Source organism: Phyllobates terribilis, unplaced genomic scaffold (genome assembly GCF_046119375.1).
Source record: "Phyllobates terribilis strain yellow unplaced genomic scaffold, ASM4611937v1 Scaffold_4__5_contigs__length_816908805, whole genome shotgun sequence".
Classification (NCBI taxonomy): domain Eukaryota; kingdom Metazoa; phylum Chordata; class Amphibia; order Anura; family Dendrobatidae; genus Phyllobates; species Phyllobates terribilis.
Genome location: NW_027362764.1, coordinates 76,780,323 through 76,796,726, shown reverse-complemented (window position 1 = coordinate 76,796,726; position 16,404 = coordinate 76,780,323). Strand labels below are relative to the sequence as shown.

The following is a 16,404-nucleotide window of genomic DNA, read 5'->3' as shown; positions in this document are numbered from 1 at the left end:
ATATAATGCCCCATGCATCATGTCACCCCCCCATATCATGACCCATGCAGCATGTCACCCCCCCATATAATGCCACATGCAGCATGTCACCCCCCCATATAATGCCACATGCAACATGTCACCCTCATATAATGCCCCATGCAGCATGTCACCCCTCCATATAATGCCCCATGCAGCATGTCACCCCCCATATAATGCCCCATGCAGCATGTCACCCCCCATATAATGCCACATGCAGCATGTCACCCCCCCATATAATGCTCCATGCAGCATATCACTCCCCCATATAATGCCCCATGCAGCATGTCACCCCCCCTATCATCACCCATGCAGCATGTCACCCCCCATATAATGCCCCATGCAGCATGTCACCCCCCCATATAATGCCACATGCAGCATGTCACCCCCCCATATAATGCCCCATGCAGCATATCACTCCCCCATATAATGCCCCATGCAGCATATCACTCCCCCATATAATGCCCCATGCAGCATGACACCCCCCCATATAATGCCCCATGCAGCATATCACTCCCCCATATAATGCCCCATGCAGCATATCACTCCCCCATATAATGCCCCATGCAGCATGTCACCCCCCATATAATGCCCCATGCAGCATGTCACCCCCCCATATAATGCCCCATGCAGCATGTCACCCCCCCATATAATGCCCCATGCAACATGTCACCCCCCCATATAATGCCCCATGCAGCATATCACTCCCCCATATAATGCCCCATGCAGCATATCACTCCCCCATATAATGCCCCATGCAGCATGTCACCCCCCCCCATATAATGACCTATGCCTCCATACATAAAAAAAAAAAAAAAAAATCCAATACTCACCTCACTTCTCACTTGCTGCCGCTGCTCTACTCTGGTCCGGACTACAGCGTCGCGGCGGCGTTGTCCCGCTCTGCGCTGCCTGTGACAGCACTCGGGAGGGCGCGGTGTAAAGACCGCCCTCTGACCTTTGACGTCACAGGAAGCGCAGAGCAGGAAGACAGCGGATCTGCGGAGGCACAGGGAGAGGTAAGTATCCACCTGCCGGGGCCCTGAGCAAGCGGGGGGGAAGGGCGGGCAATGGCACCGCTCTCCTCTCCTCCGCCCATAGCCCGGTGGGCCGGATAAAAGTCCTCCGCGGGCCGCATGTGGCCCGCGGGCGGTAGTTTGAGGACCCCTGATTTATTCAGACATAAATATCTTTTTCCACTAATTCATTTGATCAAATTGCCCCGTTTTCCAAAAATGTTCAATGGTTTCACAGATATTTTGTGTTGGTGGCCTAACACCTTGCATTGTTCATGCTTGTATAGAGGAAGCAAAGCTGAACTTTGGAATCCTGAAAATGCAGCAAAAAACGCAACAAAAATGCAGAAAAAAGCCAGTAAAACTTGCTTTTTGTCTGCAGCTTTTTTACTGCCAATAGATCAGGTTTTTACTGCAGAAAAAAGCAACGTTTGAACATAGCCTTAAAGGTATGTGAAGTCTGAGTTTTTAAAGTGTATACACTCAAAAATTAGCAAAAAAATTGCCTAAAAACACTTGAAAGAATCTTCCTATTTATTGCAATGTTAATCCTCTTTGCTGTTCATGAGGAGTTGTTGAGAGTTTTTTTTTCCCATTTCATGTTTTGAAAAATGCCTGTTGGGGAAAAAAGAAAGTGCACATCACTTCTGAAGTGGATCCTGGTGGAATCCACTCCTAAATACATCCGATCTAAAACATCCAATCTAAAATACAGATCCAAAACGCTTCAAAAAATTTTCAAGACAACTCCAGGAAACACTTTAAAAAAAGTAAAAACTCCTCCAAAAACTCCTTAAAAAAGAAGCGTTTCCAGAAACATTTTCAGTATGAAAAACTCCGTTTCTGAAAGCCTCAGAAAACCTCTTACCAAAAAAGCCAACAAGATTATATGTCATCTCCACCTTCATGCTCAGGCTTGTGATTGTCAGCAGCAGTCATGTTGGTAGATGGATTTCTCCTGCTATTGGCAAGTAAATAAAGATTGGTGGAAAGCACCAGGGTAAATGGGGTAAGTAATAATTTATTTTATTCTATTTACATGTGAATTTCTTAGTTACCAACTTTGGTCCCAGCTGGAACCGTCCCAATCTCTAGGCAGGATTTGTTTTAGCCCTGCCCATTTTCTGCTGAGAACACCACAATTTTTTGGGAACAGTCAAGGCACATTTGTGAACAGTCCGAGAAGTTTGGGACAGTTCCCATGTAGGAGATCCATCAGAGATTTTAACTCAGACTTGTCATGGATTACACCCTATGACCTGCAAAGGAAAATTCAGAACTTTGCAGCAAAATTCACTCCTTAAAGGGAATCTGTCAGTAGGATCAACCCTTGTAAGCCATCTATATGGGCATGTAGATCATAGAAAGTTGAATAAAATGATACCTTGATATCTGCGATCCAATGTCTTATTCCCGAGAAATCCATGCTTTTTTAAATATGTAAATGAGCTGTTAAGATCTATGGGCCGGACATAGATCTCCCTGAGAATCTGCCTACAGAGATTAGTTTAAATGAAAGCAGGTGTTATCAGTCTGAGACATGTAATGACTAACAGTCTGCTCTTCTGATTTACATGTTTCACACTGGTAAAGCCCCCTTCCATATAAAATTAGCTTTGAAGGCAGATTCTCAAGGAGATCTATGTCCGGCCTGTAGATCTTAGCAGCTAATTTACATATTAAGAAAAATGTGGATTTCTCTGGAATTAAACATCAGATCAAAGACATCAAGGTATCATTTTATTCAGCTTCCTATGACCTACATGCCCATATAGGCGGCTTAGGAGGGTTGATCCTATTGTCAGATTCCCTTTAAATTTCTGCTGCAGAGTCTAGATGACATTTGTTAAAATTTTGTCCACTTTGTTGCACTGAAGCCTGAAGTACAAGAGGGGAGCTGGGGGTCTTTATACCACATAAGACACCAGTGGCATGAATAGTTGATGACTGATTTAATTGGAGCTCGGGAACTTCAAGTTCCTCCTCTAGGAGACATCCTGTTATAGCGAAATAGGTATAAGCCATGTAAACACAGGGCGTATAAATAGAAATACACCCTATCTCAATATCTTGAGCATGAAAATCCAGCAGTGTTGTGTTTGTCTCGTCACTGCTCAAGTATTCTGTTGTCCTGTCGAGAAGGTATTACCCTTTGTCGTAAGCTTTTATTTTCCTTTGCATGTATTAGTTTCCTCCTGCAACCAGTGATTATAAGATAAAAGAAGGGGACTAATTTTAGACTCTATGTAATTAGTCACCGGACTGGAAAAAAAAAAAAAAGTTGAAGGACATGTTCACATTAGTCCAGCAGGTTTGCATGTGCAAAATAGAAAATCTGGTTTTTGCTAAAAGAACATGTGTCTCTGAGTGAATATGAGTGTCTCAGGGGACTGGGGAAAAGGTATTCATATATGTGCACAAGAGCGGAATCAGCACCCAGTGAACCGGGCAAGTTCCAGGCCCACTGCGCCCTGGTGACCTACTCGGTTTTGATTTCCATTGGCGACATCCACTGAACTTGTACAACGGATGCGTGCACTGTGTGTATGGTGCTGGTTTTGCTTCCTAAATGCAAAAGTTAAAGGAATTTTCTACATAGACTTCAATAAAAAAATTTCTAACATTTTTCTGACGCAGAGTTTGTAAGTCCTTTAAAAGGGTTCCCCGGTCTTAAGCTACAAATCTGCAGTTAGCCCCTTTGTGTGACTGCAGACTTGTGAATCCTCACATCGCATGCACTACGCACTGTGAGGATTCTCTGGTGCAGCCCCAGGAGCAGTGGGTGCGTGACCACAAGTATTTGGTTTGCATACATGCGGTCATGTGCCAACTAGATGGGCACTTGGCATTGCAGATGCCTTCTTAATCCTTCTTCCTTTAGGACCCAAAGGCTACCTCCCTCCTGCCACTGATTGAAACACACTGGTCTGGGTATTAAATACACTCAGTTTGCTCCAGGGAGCCACCGGTGATATTTCTATTTTCCTGGGTGCAGGCTTGGAGCTCTGGCAGTCGGCTAGCGTCGTCTCTGGTGCCCTTGGAGGACAGTTGGCGTTACTCCTCTGGTGTCTGCTCAAGCTAAGTTTTCCCCTTTGTTTGTCTACCTTGTTGTCTTTAGTTTGTAGTGGGTCCTGACCAGTGCTCACCCCTCCCCCTCCCTATCTAGGGCCTTGTTCTAGGGATATACAGGGCTTAGGTTTCCTGCTCGGCGATAGGTGTGGAACCAATATAGGGACGGTAGGGTAGGTAGGGTGATATTAGATCAGCCTAGGGGTCTCCACTTCCCCTTTCCTTAGTGTTTGGGCTACCGAACCCCTGTTCCATCTGTGTTGCACTTAGTCTTTCCCACACCTGCATGACACTATGTGGTGCCCATTATTCTGTATGGAGGAACCTTAAAACCTAGAGCAAATGTATTAACTAAAGCTTACCACTAACAAATGTAAATATTTTTTTCCTTGTCAAACGGTGTCCACATAGGCAGTCTGTGCTCAAAACAATTTTTTATAACTGATATTAAAAAAAATATATTAATCTGTTGGTCAAGATACTGATTATTGAAGCTGGCCATATGACGGCAGGTGAGCTAGGTGAACAATGTAATGTATGAGGGTGATCTAGACTAACTGAGCAGCTCCGCCATCCTCGCTCAGCGCAATATCCTATCACCCTGCAGACATCGCGCTTGTGAGTTTCTACCTATTCTGCGGCCTGATAAAACGACACTTTTTCTCACTTTGCTCCTAGCATGTAGAATAAATAGCGCTAACATTTACTAATATGACATCATTTACTTTTAATCAAAGAGAAATGATGTGGAGCAAGCGGAGGAGCAGACAGTGTATCACACACAATTATCTTCCACTGCAATGAAACATGAATGTTATTTAAAAGTCAGCGAAGATAAGAGTCACAGTGAAGACGTCCGCCATTAGAGACGCTTCCAGTAATTACTTGACATTTTCATTAGGATTACACTGTAACAATGCCATCAGCTGCACAAATTGCATTTACAGACAACACAAAAACCGATCGCTGGTGGAGGATAGATACAGAACTCTGATCGGAACGTTATAGAACCATATTATAGTTACGATATCTGGGAAATATATAAGTGGATATTTAAAGCTTTTATGAGAGGTTATCACACTATTAGGACATTTGGGTGTCAGCAATGCAGTTCCGACAGTTCCATACTGTTCCTATTTTCTAAGGAGAATCAGGAACTCCTCCATAGGGAGATGTGACGCTGACGACCATGTTTTTTAAAGATGTTCTGTTACCAGATTTTACAATATAAATGGCATATATTACTAAATAGATCTTAGACCTGATGAGGTGGGTATACCTACTTTGAAAGTCCATGAGAGTATTTGCATAATGTTTTACCTTAACCTCTGCCCACCATGTGTTTTAAAGCCGTTTTGTTACCAGATTTTACAATTTAAATGGCATACATTACTAAATAGATATTAGACCTGATGAAGCTGGTGAACTTACTATGAAAGTCCATATGAGAGTAGTAACATAAAGTTTTAACTTAACCTCTGCTCACCTTGTCTGATTGACAGCTCCTCAGTGACCCTCTTCCCTGCTGCTGCTACTAAGATCTAACACTGCTCTGTACAAGCTGCAATTGTCAGCCAGGCTGGGTGGATATAGACTCAATACACAGACTCATGACCTTTCACACTCTTTAACTGGACTCAAACTGCTCGTCTTAATATGAGGATTATACAGTCATTCTGAAATAGTTTTTTTTTTTTACAGTAACGACACCAGCCCCATCGGGTCTAAGCAATCTATGTAATCTATACAGTTTTTATTGTGAAATCTGGTGATTGATCTGCTTTAAACCTGAATAAATGGTTCAACCAGCTGACAGACTTGCATTTTGCTTGCTCCTCGGCTAATTACTGAAGAACTATCAGCAAGCATAAAAGGTCCAAGTGTTGTCTCCTTTGAGAAAGGTTTTTCCTATAAGCTTGATAGTAGTATAAACAAAAACCCCTGAGCGTTACTCACCCTCCTCAGGTCCAGTTGTAAGTCTCCACCACTGCTCCCAATGTCATATGTTGTCAGCAACAGTGACGTCACATTGGAGCTCAGTGGCTCTGCCTGATGTAGACAGCATGAGCTCACTTATTGGCTGCAGCACTGGTGACGTGACTTCAACACTGCGGACAATAACAGACACAAGGACCAGGATCAGAGACTCCACCCTGGACCCGGGGAGGATGAGTAAAGCTCAGTTTGTTTTTTTAACTAGTAACAAAGCTTATAGGAAAAAGTTTTCCGAAAGGGCACAACCCCTTTAATCATAACGTCTGACTGTAAGCATTTTATGAAAGCATATAACTTGGATGTGTTAGACCCCCACTTGTACTTGGCGGCTGGTGTGGGTCTAACTGCTGGGACCCCACGATTGACAGAATGAAGGGGGCTTGGTGTTCAATACAGCACTAAGTCTCCTCCTAAACGCTGACCTGTGCTGTACAGGTACTGCAACTCAGTCACTGTGTGAGTGGTGAATGTCCCAGGCATACAACACCCCTCGCATCTGAAAAGCCGGGAAACCCCTTTAATCCCTTAAAAACAAAAGTAAAACTTTTTTTTTCTCTAACTGGTGGGAAACAAGTTGGAGCTCATAGATTTCTGTTCAGCAACAGAATATAAAAATAATGAAGCAGCTACACAAACCGGCAATAACGGCAATACAAAAAGTGATAAACAAATATGAAGCAGAGCTGAATGTGTCACTAATCTCTGCACTGTTTGTTCCTTATCTTTACTCAGGGCGTTATCACAAAAGTTCAAAGTAGATCTTCCTGGAAATCCACAGATAACACCTTGTGACCAAACTGTGCAGCATCTGACAAACTCTGCTCTGCCACATCTGACAAACTCCGCTCTGCCACATCTGACAAACTCCGCTCTGCCACATCTGTAGAATGTTTGATATTTGTATACGGTGATTGCTGCTAAAGAATAAAAGTCAGATCTATTATTCTAGATATCATTCATCGGAGTATTTTCTACCTTACTAGTTCCCGATTGCTGCCTGGATCCAGTGCAGCACAATGATACAAATCTTTTCTCGCCTCTGTTCTTCTTGCGGGATTGTGCGTCTTTCTCCATTTCCAGGACGCCCTCAGCTCCGGCCGGAGGTTGTGTACGCAGCCATAGAGCTGGTTGTCACTACTCGTCCTGTGCGTACATGTTCAGCTGCAGTCTAATACCAGGTTGCCGGATATTAGAGCGCTGTCTTCTCTTCAGTGTCTCATTATTGCACGGGAGAGACTCACTGAATAGGAGAAGGTGGAGTTAAAGAGTGCAAATTTGTAAATCACCACTGCCCAAAAATAAAGAAGCTCAGATCCTCCAAGGAATCCAGATCACTTTAAACAAGATAGAAAAATATCCCGTCGTCTTGGCTTCTCACCGCCAGCGCTGAATAAATCCTACTGTAGGTAGAGCAACAAGAAAGAGATGACTAATAGAAGAGCGCTGCTGAGGGGCACAGAAAGCTCAACGCGACCGCACAACCTTTGATGTTACTTTGCCTCCTTTCTATATTATACTAAGTAATTCAAGACAAACTAGTTAACTCCTTCGAAATGTAAAGTTTCAGCCGGCAAGAAACTAATACTGACTTGATTGGGATTTCACGCATTTCCAATGTGAAGTACCATAAAAAAAAAACCAACAAAAAAATAAAAATGGCAAGTACAATTGTAGATTGCAAATGACCTGTTCGGTTGTTCGGTGCAATCCGTAAGAAATTTGGCCCCATCCTCCTATCTTCTGGGTGTCCTCAACCGGTGTAGTCGTCCCTTATCTTCATACAGATAAGTCCTTTCTGATCTTTCCTTATGGCTTGACGTATCCCATGATGATTGGTGTGAAATGGCAATAAAAAATATTTTGTGATACTCTGTTGGGAGAAGTTTATCCTATATGTTTCTATATGTGGCTACCCATGCAGATATATCATAATGAATTTGTATAGTTGGGGTCCTTCCTGATGTATCCACCCTTAGCTTTCTACCATCACATAGATAGTTGACGACTTTTAACAGAGGCAGATTGATGCCGATTATGCCAAGGCTGATTCATGCCCATTGTAGCGTCGGCGTCCCTGCCCTCTGCTAGGCAGGGACGCTGTTCCCCTCACCTCTCTGCTCCGAGCCCGGCGTCCTCCTCCCGCTCTGCTGGCAGCGCGCGCTCCTTCCCGGCCACTGTGCTTAGGGCGCGCACGCGCGCGCTCCCTCCCTCTTAAAGGGGCCGCGCACGCCGTCCTAAGGAGTCCCCGGCCAATGGCCGGAGGACTTCACCATATTTAAGGCACCTCCTCCAAAATGGAGGTGCCCGAGCAATGTTGTTGCACTGTTCACTACTCTGCTTCAGCCCTCAGGTCCCGTTGCCAGTTACCTGCCTGATTCCTGCCAGAGTCCTGCCAGTTTGCTGTCTGTTTCCTGCCTGATATTCCTGCTACCTGCTTGCTAGCCTGAGGTCCGACGGTCTGCCTTCTTACTCCTGTCAGTCTGTCTATGGACCAGCTTGGCCGCTCACCTGGGAGCGCACATCCGCTACCTGCCTGCTAGCCTTCCTGGAGGCTCTGCCGTCACGTGCTGTGACCACCTGCTATTCCAGAGACTCCTGCCCGCTCACCTGGGAGCGCACATCTGCTACCTGCCTGCTAGCCTTCCTGGAGGCTCCGCCGTCACGTGCTGTGACCACCTGCCATTCCAGAGACTCCTGCCCGCTCACCTGGGAGCGCTCCTCCGCTACCTGCCTGCTTGCCTACCTGGAGGCTCCGCCGTCACGTGCTGTGACCACCTGCTATTCCAGAGACTCTTGCCCGCTCACCTGGGAGCGCTCATCTGCTACCTGTCTGTTGGACTTCCTGGAGGCTCCGCCGTCACATGCTGTGACCACCCGATTATCCAGAGACTCTCGCCTGCTCACCTGGGAGCTCACGTCTATCATCTGCCGCCACAGGTCGTACCAATCCTTTACCCAGAGACTGCCCCGGTCACTTGCCGTGATCTCCTGCCCGTTCATCCAGAGACTGCCCCGGTCACTTGCCGTGACCTCCTGCCCATTCATCCAGAGACTGCCCCGGTCACTTGCCGTGACCTCCTGCCCGTTCATCCAGAGACTGCCCCGGTCACTTGCCGTGACCTCCTGTCCGTTCATTCAGAGACTGTCCCAGTCACCTGCTGTGACTGCCTGCCCGTCTACCCTGGTCGCCACCCGCTCCCTTACAAGGATCGCCCCCTTGTATAGTAGCTCAGAGGTTCCGCCTCCCAGACCCGTTACAGTTTGCTCGGGCCATGGAACCCGGTGGCACCCAAGCTCCCTCGCTCTCGGACCTCTGTCATGAACTGTCCCGTCAGAGGTCCCAACAGGAGTCCATCCTGGGTCACCTGCGGAATGTCAATTCTCGCCTGGACACTCTAACTGCTCCACCAGCAACCACCGCCAGTGCCATGACTCGCAACCCGGCAGCTCCGCTGCCCACCAATACCATGGTATCCTACCCCGGACCCCGGCTTTCTGCACCTCCTCGCTTCGGAGGCGACTCCGCTCAGGCTCGGGGCTTCATAAATCAGTGCACCCTGCACTTTGAACTCCTGTCCCACCAGTTTAACTCCGACCGGGCCAAAATTGCCTTCATCATGTCCCATCTCACCGGGGAGGCCCTGGCCTGGCTAAATCCTCTATGGGAGAGAGGAGACCCCCTGGTGTCCGACTTGCCTGCCTTTCTCATGGCTTTCCGGAAAGTCTTCGACGAACCCGGACGGAAGACCTCATCTGCATCATCTCTGCTACGCCTCCGTCAGGGAAGTCTCACCGTGGGCCAATATGCCATACGGTTCCGTACCCTTGCCTCGGAGCTGGCCTGGGATAACGACGCTCTGGTATCCGTCTTCTGGGAGAGTCTGTCCGGCCGTATTAAAGATGAACTTGCCGGTCGGGACATTCCTACCACTCTCGATGACCTAATAACTCTTGCCACCCGGATTGACCTACGGTTCCAGGAGCGTGCCAAAGAGGTCACCCGTGAGAGGAGGTTTCCACGTCTAGCTCCTACTTTTCAGAAATCCGTCTCTCCCCAGGTACACTCTCCTGAGCCTATGCAGGTCGACCAGACCAAGATGATCAAAACCCGTCAGGACTTACGCCGTGCCGAAGGGAGCTGCTTCTACTGTGGCAGTAAGGAGCACCGGATCCGTACCTGCCCGGAGAGGTCGGGAAACGCCTGTGTCTAGGTTCGCTCAGAGAGGTCAACCTAGACAAGAATAAATCCTCTCCATCTCTGCTACTGTCAGTCTCTATTATCTGCGGGGAGAATCGTTATTTCGAACTAGCCCAACTTGACTCTGGAGCGGCCGGGAATCTTATCTCACAGTCCCTGGTAGAAAAATACCGCATTCCCACCAAACCTCTGGCTGTACCATTATCTGTCGCTGCTGTGGATGGGGGCCTCTTACCACGTCCCATCCAACTCATCACCGAATCCGTAACTCTGCAGGTGGGAATGCTGCATTCTGAGAGCATCTCTTTTCATGTTCTGCCTGGACTCTCTCACGCCCTCTTACTAGGTCTACCTTGGCTCCAGAGACATGCACCCGTGCTTGACTGGCAGACCGGAGAAGTCCTTCGCTGGGGACAGGACTGTCATAAGACTTGTTTGGTTCCTGTTCATCCCGTCCGTCCTTCTCCTACCCCAAATAATCTACCTGGACTTCCGATTCCCTATTGGTCATTTGCTGATGTCTTTAATAAAAAGGAGGCAGAGACATTACCCCCTCATAGACCATACGACTGTCCTATCGACCTGTTACCCGGTACTACTCCTCCCCGTGGGCGTATTTACCCATTGTCCGCTGCTGAGACCCGGTCGATGTCCGAATATATTGAGGAGAATTTGGCCAGGGGATTCATCCGGAAATCTACCTCCCCGGCGGGAGCAGGATTCTTCTTCGTAAAAAAGAAGGACGGCTCTCTCCGTCCCGGTATAGACTATAGAGGCCTTAACCAGATCACGGTGAAGAATAAGTACCCCCTTCCGCTCATTCCAGAATTATTTGATCGCCTGAGGGGGGCTAGAGTCTTCACCAAACTGGACCTCCGTGGGGCGTACAACCTGGTCCGTATCCGTCAAGGGGATGAATGGAAGACTGCATTCAACACCCGGGACGGCCACTATGAATATCTGGTAATGCCCTTTGGTCTCTGTAACGCTCCTGCCGTCTTTCAAGAGTTGGTCAATGACATCTTCCGGGACCTTCTCTACTCCTGCGTTGTGGTGTACCTGGACGACATCTTGGTCTTCTCTCCGGATCTCCAGACTCACCGGAGGGACGTTCGTCAGGTCCTGCTCAGGCTCAGGCAGAACCACCTCTTCGCTAAATATGAGAAGTGCCTCTTTGAGCAGACCTCGCTTCCGTTTTTGGGCTACATTATTTCTCAGACCGGCCTACGAATGGATCCAGAGAAACTGTCTGCCATCGAGAAATGGCCCGGACCGGAGGGGTTGAAGGCCATTCAGCGGTTCCTGGGCTTCGCCAACTACTACCGCCTCTTCATACCGCACTTCTCTTCCCGGACTGCCCCAATTTCCGCGCTCACCCATAAGGGTACTAATCCCAAAGAGTGGCCGCCCGAAGCAGAGGAGGCCTTTCTTTCCTTAAAACAGGCCTTCTCTTCCGCCCCGGTGCTGCATCGTCCGGACGGCAACAAGCAGTTCTTTCTGGAGGTTGACGCCTCCTCCTCTGGAGCCGGAGCTGTACTTACTCAAAAATCTTCTTCCGGGAGGATGGTAACTTGCGGCTTCTTCTCCAAACTCTTCTCCTCTTCTGAGCGCAATTATTCCATAGGAGACCGAGAGTTATTGGCCATCAAGCTAGCATTGGAGGAGTGGCGTTACCTACTCGAGGGGGCTCTTCATCCGGTAATAATTTACACTGACCACAAGAACTTGGCTTATCTCCAGCATGCCCAGAGACTTAATCCGCGCCAAGCCCGGTGGTCCTTGTTTTTTGCTCGCTTTGATTTTGTTCTACATTTTCGCCCAGCTGACAAGAACATCAAAGCAGACGCCTTGTCCCGATCCTTTCTGGTATCTGATCTCGAGGAAGAACCTAAACATATCATCGATCCCGCCAGAGTAATGCAGGTGGCTCCCGTGAGTCTAAATCATCTCCCTCCCGGTAAGACGTTCGTATCGGTACCTGATCGGGAGAAGATCCTACACTGGGGTCATTCGTCTAAACTAGCTGGCCACGCCGGTCAGAAAAAGACCCTCCAGCTTATTTCCCGGCACTACTGGTGGCCTAACCTGCGCAAGGATGTAATAGACTTTGTTTCTGCCTGTGTGTCCTGTGCCCGCAACAAAGTTCCGAGACACCTGCCAGCCGGTCGCCTTCTTCCTCTGCCAGTACCTGCTGCCCCCTGGCAGCATATAGCGATGGACTTCATAACTGATCTTCCCGTCTCTGCCGGTTGTACGGTCATTTGGGTGGTCGCTGACCGCTTTTCCAAGATGGCTCACTTCATTCCCCTGCCAGGCCTCCCGTCTGCACCCGAGCTGGCTAAAGACTTTATCCGCCACATCTTCCGTCTTCATGGCCTGCCCCGTCACATCGTGTCGGATCGTGGGGTACAGTTCACTTCTCGTTTCTGGAGAGCCACTTGTAAATTGCTAGACGTCACCCTGGACTTCTCCTCCGCTTACCACCCACAGTCTAATGGTCAAGTGGAGCGGATCAATCAGATCCTGACCAGTTACCTCCGGCACTTCGTTAATGCCCACCATTCTGACTGGGTGGATCTCCTGCCATGGGCCGAATTCTCGTACAACAATCACGAGAGCGAATCTTCCTCCAAATCCCCGTTTTTTGTAGTCTTCGGTCAGCATCCTCGGATCCCGTTTCCCGTCTCCACCTCGGTGGACAATCCGGCTGCGGAATCTCTTGTTAACAAATTTTCCTCCACATGGGAGAGTACCCGGTCCGCACTCCTTCTGTCATCCGAGCGTATGAAAAGACATGCTGACAAAAAACGTCTGGATCCTCCTCAATTCCGTCCAGGGGATAAGGTCTGGCTCTCGTCCAAGTATGTCCGGCTCAAGATTCCTTCCTATAAGTTAGGGCCTCGGTTCATCGGTCCTCTGGAAGTCATCAGTCAGATCAACCCGGTGGCCTATAAATTGAAACTCCCGGCCAACTTGCGGATCCCTAACTCCTTCCATGTATCTCTCCTCAAACCTGTGGTACTTAACTCTTTTTCCAAGTCTACAGGCACGCCTCCTGCTCCGGTTTCCGCTGAAAACGAATTTGAGGTAGAGAACATTCTGGCCACCAAAAGGGTAAGAGGGAAGACCTTTTTTCTAGTAGATTGGAAGGGGTTTGGTCCTGAAGAGAGAACGTGGGAGCCCCGGGAGAACATCCATGCCCCTCTCATCCTTGCTAAATTTCTGTCTGGCCTAAAAAAGGGGGGGCCTAAAGGGGGGGGTACTGTAGCGTCGGCGTCCCTGCCCTCTGCTAGGCAGGGACGCTGTTCCCCTCACCTCTCTGCTCCGAGCCCGGCGTCCTCCTCCCGCTCTGCTGGCAGCGCGCGCTCCTTCCCGGCCACTGTGCTTAGGGCGCACGCGCGCTCCCTCCCTCTTAAAGGGGCCGCGCGCGCCGTCCTAAGGAGTCCCCGGCCAATGGCCGGAGGACTTCACCATATTTAAGGCACCTCCTCCAAAATGGAGGTGCCCGAGCAATGTTGTTGCACTGTTCACTACTCTGCTTCAGCCCTCAGGTCCAGTTGCCAGTTACCTGCCTGATTCCTGTCAGAGTCCTGCCAGTTTGCTGTCTGTTTCCTGCCTGATATTCCTGCTACCTGCTTGCTAGCCTGAGGTCCGACGGTCTGCCTTCCTACTCCTGTCAGTCTGTCTATGGACCAGCTTGGCCGCTCACCTGGGAGCGCACATCCGCTACCTGCCTGCTAGCCTTCCTGGAGGCTCTGCCGTCACTTGCTGTGACCACCTGCTATTCCAGAGACTCCTGCCCGCTCACCTGGGAGCGCACATCTGCTACCTGCCTGCTAGCCTTCCTGGAGGCTCCGCCGTCAGGTGCTGTGACCACCTGCCATTCCAGAGACTCCTGCCCGCTCACCTGGGAGCGCTCCTCCGCTACCTGCCTGCTTGCCTACCTGGAGGCTCCGCCGTCACGTGCTGTGACCACCTGCTATTCCAGAGACTCTTGCCCGCTCACCTGGGAGCGCTCATCTGCTACCTGTCTGTTGGACTTCCTGGAGGCTCCGCCGTCACATGCTGTGACCACCCGATTATCCAGAGACTCTCGCCTGCTCACCTGGGAGCTCACGTCTATCATCTGCCGCCACAGGTCGTACCAATCCTTTACCCAGAGACTGCCCCGGTCACTTGCCGTGATCTCCTGCCCGTTCATCCAGAGACTGCCCCGGTCACTTGCCGTGACCTCCTGCCCGTTCATCCAGAGACTGCCCCGGTCACTTGCCGTGACCTCCTGCCCGTTCATCCAGAGACTGCCCCGGTCACTTGCCGTGACCTCCTGTCCGTTCATTCAGAGACTGTCCCAGTCACCTGCTGTGACTGCCTGCCCGTCTACCCTGGTCGCCACCCGCTCCCTTACAAGGATCGCCCCCTTGTATAGTAGCTCAGAGGTTCCGCCTCCCAGACCCGTTACACCCATAAATGATCACTGATCAACTATATACCAATTGATCAGCGATCGGTTAAAGGGGTTGTCCGGAACTTTAATACTGATAGCCTATCCTTAGGATAGGTCATCAATGTCTGATAGGTGGGATGTAACAACCGGTACCCCGTCGATCAGCTGTTCCGGCATCGGCAGTGGCCGGAACTGCTCAGTTATGCAGCTGTACAGCTTCGTAGACTGTATAGTGGCCACGGCCGGGTATCCGCCACCTGTTCAAATCAATACAGGGTGGATGTGCAGTACCTGCCGCGGCCACTATTCCGTCAATGGAGCTGTGCAGCTCCGTAACTGAGAAGTTTTGTCCACCGTTGACATCGGGAACAGTTGAACAGCAGGGGTGCTGTGTGTCGCACCCCCACCGATTAGACATTGATGACCTATTCTAAGGATAGACCATCAATGTTACCCTTTTAATTGTCCATTCATAAGGTCAGACACAAACTGTATAGGAACAGAATGATCATTTGGTCCCCATATTGATAGCAGCACATCTCCTGTTTACCCGGAGGATAGGCCATCAATGTTAAAGTCCCAGACATCCCTTTTAATACTAAATAATATATGGAAACCATGGGGAGCACCAATACCAGGGATTAGCATTGTATGAGTAATACTTGGATACATCAGAAGCAAAAAAATATATAAAAATGACAGAAAAGGAGCTCCCTGACTTGTCGAAGGTCTTTGCTCTTTATTTGGCCTTAACTGACAACCGTCCGGATGTGCAGATTTCAAATTCCCCCAAAAGTCAACTTTTGTTACAGATTTGCATTGTGGATATGATCCAATGTGAGATGAGCAGAAAGTCTGTATCAAAATATGCAACAGATTTTTGCAGCTTTTGATGAGGATTTCCCACAGATCTACATCAGTTTGTACGTGTCAACATAACCTCACATTGACTTTACTTTATAAATCAGAGTCCTGAAACAGCATGTTCTGGTCATGTGATCCTGCCCTGAATTATTATACCGCGTGGCACAGGGAGTGCCCAGCACTTTCTTTCATTTATGTAAATGAGAAGGCACATTTTGCCCAGTAAAACCTGTCCAACCTGAGCTCCTGTAAGGAAACGGCCAGAGGCTGTAATATAGAGCAGGCTGAAACTTTACCTGACAAGCTAAACACTACAGTAATTCTGGATTCTGTTCTGAAATACTTTCATCCAAGGTTAACAATCATCAGTAATTTGTTAATGTAAGAATCCAAACCCCTGCTTTTCCCCAGTCTTTTTGACTGCTTCATCTGCATTGATATCAGAGTGTACTCATTTGGAGTAAAGATGATGGCAGTGACGGGTCAGCACCTGTGTCTCATTAAGGGGTCATTCACATGTCCGATTCTTCCACATACAAGAAAAATAGACCAATCTGATCAGACTTTGATCAAAGTGTGGTCCAAGTGTGGTCCGAGTGTGGTCCAAGTGTGATCCAAGTGTGGTCCAAGTGTGATCCAAGTGTGGTCCAAGTGTGGTCCAAGTGTGGTCCGAGTGTGGTCCGAGTGTGGTCCAAGTGTGATCCAAGTGTGGTCCGAGTGTGGTCCAAGTGTGATCCAAGTGTGGTCCAAGTGTGGTCCAAGTGTGGTCCGAGTGTGATCCAAGTGTGATCCAAGTGTGG

General features: G+C 48.8%; 1 protein-coding gene across 10 annotated transcripts in view; it reads right to left on the bottom strand.

The window, feature by feature from the left end:
• The window catches only part of KIAA1217 (KIAA1217 ortholog), a 456,094-nt gene that overhangs the window by 267,842 nt on the left and 171,848 nt on the right, over positions 1–16,404 (bottom strand). The window contains exon 1 of one of the 10 annotated variants that reach the window (XM_073677512.1): positions 7,074–7,402. The exons of the other annotated variants lie outside the window; for them this stretch is intronic. Coding sequence (XP_073533613.1) covers positions 7,074–7,172 — 99 coding nt within the window. The 5' untranslated portion in view covers positions 7,173–7,402. Of the gene's footprint in view, positions 1–7,073; positions 7,403–16,404 lie in introns of those variants that run through there. 10 annotated transcript variants of the gene reach the window in all.